This window comes from Pyxicephalus adspersus, chromosome 8 (genome assembly GCF_032062135.1).
Source record: "Pyxicephalus adspersus chromosome 8, UCB_Pads_2.0, whole genome shotgun sequence".
Taxonomy (NCBI): Eukaryota; Metazoa; Chordata; class Amphibia; order Anura; family Pyxicephalidae; genus Pyxicephalus; species Pyxicephalus adspersus.
In genome coordinates this window covers 61,484,068-61,490,391 of record NC_092865.1, presented here as the reverse complement: position 1 = coordinate 61,490,391, position 6,324 = coordinate 61,484,068, and the positions used below count along the sequence as shown (strand labels likewise).

General features: G+C 42.6%; 1 protein-coding gene across 1 annotated transcript in view; it reads left to right on the top strand.

Moving 5' to 3' along the window:
• Positions 1 to 388: 388 nt before the first annotated feature.
• The window catches only part of SLMAP (sarcolemma associated protein), a gene marked incomplete in the record, with an annotated part of 86,034 nt that continues 80,098 nt past the window's right edge, over positions 389 to 6,324 (top strand). Inside the window, 1 exon segment of the mRNA XM_072420890.1 lies at positions 389 to 1,646. Within this exon segment, the coding sequence (XP_072276991.1) occupies positions 1,449 to 1,646 (198 nt within the window).

Below are 6,324 nucleotides of genomic sequence, written 5' to 3'. Positions count from 1 at the left end.
TTAAAATTTGTTTGATGCACCTGGAACATTACCAGGAATTTGGGTTTAAATTGTTTAATATATTTATTGTGTATTTTGATTTGACTGGCCCTTTCAGTGATGATGACAGAGCTATGAACATACACACACTGACATACGGGGTGTCCCATGTAACCGGCACCGTTAGAGGATTGTGTCCGATGACCGGGGCACCCCAGGTCAGTGTCCCCGGTCACCGTCAGCCCCCTCACATCATTTTTCTAACCCTGTGACAGTTTACAATGGGCGGGAGGACACAATGGGCGTGTCTTGTCGTCTATTGGTCCCTCACCCTGTCACTCTTCTCTCAGTCCCCGCCCCATCTCCGCTGTGGTGACGCAGGAGGCCGGCTGCTGTGAAGCTCGTATTCAACATGGCGGCGCGGGAGGAAGGGGAGCGCGACGGGGCTGTGGTCCATTAAACTGCCGGCTGTGTGTATTTCCCGACAAGTTTAACTCTCGGTGGCGGAATTGAAGCTGGGCCGGGTCCTGTTTTCTGCCGGAGGAGTTTAGCACTCGGCCTCTTCGTTGTCCTGCTTATCTCCCGGTGCTCGCGTAACTCCTTGCCGGGCCCTAGGACTCCCTCAGCGGGTGAGACTGTGGCCTATTCCCCGAGGTGAGGGCCCTGTTTCCTGTCAGGTGTTCAGCTGTGACCGGTTTATCGCTCCCACCTGTCAGATTGTCTCACCTGTGCTGAGTATGGAGCCTGGCACCTGGGCAGCCTGCTGGTAGGTGGCATCTCTCCCCAATCTGGGTGCCAGCCTTACCCGGGTGACATATACCCCTCCCTGGGCTTGTATGCAGCATTTGGCCAGGATCACATTGGCAGATGCTTTCTGCACCATTCCCGGCAATGAATTGACATTTGGATCCCGGTGGCTGCTTATGGTGAACCGAAATCACCTGGAAGTACCTCTGGCATTGCCCTGGTGACCCTGGATTGCTGCAGATTGATTCCTCTGTGCCGTGGTGCATGATTAAAGTAAACACTGAGCCGGCCGATATTGATTTCTTCACAAAATCTGACACGTTGACTCATTGATGGTGGATCCAGATCACTTATCCGTGGCTCCGGATTGGCTGGTTGACTTTTTTGGGGTGTAGGTGGATGATTTGGAGCCTGGCGCACCCACCTAGCCGGCGGATGTGGCTTTGATGCAATGAATGCCGGATAACTTACAACCAAGACCGTCTACTACTGGTGGTCTTTTATGGGACCATTATGGGGTATTGGCTGTGGAACTGGAAGGATAGTTTACAGACTGACCCGCTATCCTGTTAACCCAAGCGTGTTATGAATTGGTAACCGATATCCCCCACCTGCAGTGAAACTTCCAGAGGTTTGGTAGCTCCCAGTAACTGGTGGTGATTAGGGATTATTGACACCCTCGTATTTCCATTTGGATTGACCTTCCACCACAGCTGGTCCAGATGCCTTCAGCCTTTGCGATTTTCACCTGCCGCCCAAATTCACACCCTTTCCAGGAGCGACATGTCTACTTGGATGAGCCGGTCAAGATTGGCCGCTCGGTGGCCCGTTGTCGTCCTGCTCAGAATAACGCCACCTTCGATTGCAAGGTGCTCTCCAGGAACCATGCGCTTGTCTGGTTCGATCACAAGACTGGCAAGGTAATTGGTGGAATGGGCTTAGGTACCCTTTCCTAGAGATTTGCACCATGTTCCTATGGGCTGGGAATGGCAGCTGCTATAAGTCGCTTCTGATGAGTCTATTCTGGCTGTGTGTGGGTCACCAAGCCCTTTCCTTGTACAAGGCAGATTCTATCTTCTTTAAATGGAAATGTATGTACTCTTGTGATCGTATAGATTTACACTTCCAGCTGCTTGCACACCGCATACTAGAGGCCTGGAATACAAATACCATTCCTCTCCTTGTCATGTCAAATCAATCGCAGGCGCTCTCCTTTTAAGTTGGGAACACAAACCCTCCAGGTTGATTGTCAAATCTTAGTACATAATATGGACGTTCATGTTTATAGTAGGACGTTTCAGTGGTAAGAAATTGTAGTTGGGCGGCAGCCCAACTGTTCAGTAACCCATAAATAGCTAGGTGGTCATTTAAAAAGTGCCGGGTGCTGCTCCCAGCAAAAAGGGTCTGGGGAGAACACTGCGGTTTGATTCTGTAACAAAGCAATAAAAGAATCTGAACAGTTCTGACAAACAGGTCAATGGGAAGTTGACTCACCTGTATTAGGTATGTTTCCTATTGCTCCATATCAATGAATTGTACAAACGGGAAACATCAGATTCTGCCAAATTGTAACCATCAGCATTTTAATTTATTGTAACAGCTCTGTGACAGCCTCTGCTTTATTTTACCTCCCTGAAGCTGAACTATGTTCCTGTTTTCCATTCCCAATGAAATCCTTGCAGAATTCAGTAATGTGGTTGTAATTGTATAAGATACATTGCTCAGGTCATTGTATTTACAAGGGTGTACACCCTTTCCCAAAGCAATCAATTTTTGTTGTCTTTTTGGTTTATATTAGGAAATAACAGAAGTTGGATTTACAGGGTAATATTTGTGAGGCCTAATGTTTTGTGCCTCCTACCCCTGTTATATGATAGATGTATAATGGTCTTCTCATGGATTCATTCAGAAAAGATGCCCAGAAAATATACAAAGCGTGTAAACTGCAACATCAGTCATCATTCTGTTTGCTGTTGTCAGATGAGTTAAGATGTGATTTCTAATCACTTACTTTGAGTTCATTGCAGTTTGCAGATTTTACATTTTAAACCTTTTAGAAATAACTACGTAGATTTTGACAGAAAGTCTATATTGAACTCTCTGGAGGCAAACTAGCGCTGGTTCTATATGGGAAGCACCCTATAATGCCTGCTTCTGCCTGTTACACGTGCTGCCTGTCCGCATAAAGTCAGATTATGGATCGCCTATTTTAACATATAGCAAGACTTTGCTGACTTGTTTATATATTTGATATAAACACGTTGCCCATTGCCACCACTAGAGGGTGCTGTTTGGAGAGGGCAGATCAGCTCTGAGCTGAATGAGTAGCAGTAAGTACACCGAACCAGGAGGGTGCACACAGTACTGATGGATACAAGTAAAAAAAAGTTTTCTTACAAGTGTTGTCAAAAGGATGCCAGTTGTGGCAGACATTCTGTTTTGTCCAAAGAGTTCTACTTTTAAATTGATCTCTAGCAAAAATATATTTAGCTCCCATTTCAAAAGGGTTAAAACCTCTAAGACAGAACAGGAAGTGAGCAGATGTTTTTCCTCATATAAGTGAATATTTTCACTTTCAGTGGAGCAGGTGTCCCCATTTGAAGGTTTGATCTACGCCGGTAATAATGACAACTGTAAAAATGTGTTCTCCTTTCTCCTGGGGACCATTATCAGAAAAATACATGTTTTCATTAGAGGCAAGGACAAAAATTAAATCTTGGCAATTATTCTAATCTATACCCTTCATCTCTTTTACTGTATTGCAGAGCCACTTATCCTATTGGCAATGATTTCATTTTCTGCCCATTAAAATCTGTGAATTACGGTACTTGGTAATTGTGAGCAGACACATTGCCCCATACCAGTTTTGTTTCAGGGTGTGTATGTTTGCATAACTTTGTATTTATTTCTTTCACTATGCCAACAAACACAAAATGAATACTAAAATTCAAAGAAGTAAATGACATCATAAAATCTCCATGTCACTAACAAGAAGCACAAATTGTGATTCTTGCAACTTTTACTCTATAGTAGTAAAATTAGAGGCCGGTGAGCGCAGACATTCAACACACCCAGGAATGGGTTAGATGTGAAGATTCTTCATCTGGTGGTGGTCTGCAATAGATGAAGATGCCACAAACAGTCATTGGGACAGATAAAAATAAACCGTGTCTTTAGAAAGAGCTTTTGGCTTTATTTTTTATTTCACCAGTAGTAGATCTATCAACTCCATTCTATTGTGTATATTCTTATTCATATGGCAAAAAGCTGTATGTATCACTAAATGACATTTGTTGTGATGAACTAATGAAGTTAAATGTTTGAAATCTGTTGTTAATTGCCGGTTAGTAGGCACCATATATATAATATCTGCTCCTGATGATTCTCCAATTACAGGGTTTTTAGAGTCTGCGTGCCCATCATTTAATGCTATGGAGGGTCCTTTTCACACTTTCACCATGGCAATGCAAATAGCAAATTTTAGGAGTTGGGTATTTGCCTAGGATGTTTAGACCTTGAGTAGTGCTTTTGAGACTATTATGAAAAGTAAGATGTATATTTTAATTATCGTAATCATCATTATCATGTATTTCTATCATATTTACATTCTATTTTAATTTCCCTCACTGCAGGTAAAGTCAATTTCAATGTTTTAGCTAGACTTTAATATTCCTCAGGACCTCAGTACTAAGCTCATCATTGAATGTGAATAAAACACAGAATTTCTGAGCCATCATTAAAAACCATAACCAGGTTGTTCATCTGTTTACGTTCATTGTTTTTCTTGGTTAGGTTAATCTGTAAAGGCTTGGACGCTGTGCCCAGCGCTGTCTGTGTACTTCTTTTCTTTGGGTTCTTTACTTTATAGTGTAGTAGATTATTTGCCATAGAGATGTTTGTTAAACATGGTGGAAATATTGATTGATATTTACTGAAACTTTGCTAAGTGCTGAGTACACTGGAGTGGCAGTGTCTGAGGTATAGGATGTATAGTTACTCCTGGACCTCTTCCAGGAGCCCAGTGGCCTATACACATTGGACTACTTTGCTGAATGCATGCTGTGTGTTGAAAGGGTGTGTTCTACCAATATCCATTGTTCAATTTTTTGTAGTGAAGCCACCCTTCTGTGTACCCTGCTGGTGCATTGCTTATAGGGTTTAATGAACCTTAAAACCACTCCGGCTGTGCTGATGGCAATTGGAAGCAGGTGGGATTTGGGAACTGCATCAGTTCCACCGCCTACTGGCTATTTAATTCTATTCTTCATTAATTTCTCTATGCTTGAGTTTTGCAGAAGTGCTTCTAAAGCCCTAAGTGCAGTGTGTTTAGGGGGGTTGTTGGATATGAGCCATAACCCCAGGAGATTGCAATCTGGCCTGTCTGCCAGCACCGCTTCCTCATTTCCATCCTGTGAATCGGACAGATAGCCAGACTTGGAATGAGCTTGTAGTCTGACATCTGGTCAGGGCCCAAGAGAGTGCTTTCCCTCAGATGTCAGATTTTGGTCTAGAAATTAGAACTACAGAAAAAATAGGGTGGCTTTACTTCTTACCCTACCAGGTAAAAACATCCAACAAGGGCGCTCTAGGTGCAGTTTTGAATTCTCTGGGTTTGCTTTATTTGGTGGCTCATTACCCACACAACTGTACAGGGTGGATTGCTTAAACAGTAAATGAGTCTCAGGGTATGAAATTGTTGAGTCTCATACCATTTTTTTTTTCTTGATTTCTTTAGAGAAATCGCCTTTATAATGTCAGTCCTTGGCTGCTTTACCTGAGCACTGATACATAGGAGGGAGGCCACATGCTTTCCTACAACCAGAATATACCAGGTTATGTACACCAGCTGAGCTACAGCTCCGAGCATGACTGGGAAGGTAAGTATCTGTAATGGATAAAGTCCCAGTATCCCTCTAATTCACTGGCTCCCAGGCCAGGTCAGTAGCCCAAACTATTGAAGCAAAACAGTCAGGCAGTTGACCTTTTTGGAAGATGAACAGTGTCGGCCTCCATGTATCACTCGGCTTAGGTTTGCTTGAAGGTCAATGCTGAGGTTGTTTGTGACCTTTTAATTAGTCACTGTAAAGAACAGAAAACTTGGGACTTTGGTGCTTTTAATAAAGACACCGAAAATACCTTGTATTTTAGGCTTGTCAACATTAGTAATTCCTAGATTTTAAAAGCAGCAGTGTGTAATTACTCATAGGCTACGTAAGTTCATCTTGAGCGAATATTGAATATCTGTTATGCTGCCCCCTGATGTTTGCTTGATCAGTAAAAGACTGCTGTTGTTTTCTAATAGGAAGGACAAAGAGGAGCTTCTGATCATGCTCTCTTCCCCTATAGAGCTTGGTCATAATACTATTGCTGAAAAATTTTACTTGTTTTACTGATATTTTTTTTTTTTTTTTTTTTTTTGTGTGTGTACCTTAATATTCAAAAAAGACATTAACCATGTTTTATCAGGACAGCAACAGGGGGTAGTGAGTTGGTGTACTATACCAAGGGTGATTATTATTAATAAACTGGATTTATATAATGCCAACATATTCCACAGCGCTGTACATTAACCTCCTGGGCAGTTCATTTCTGTCCGGA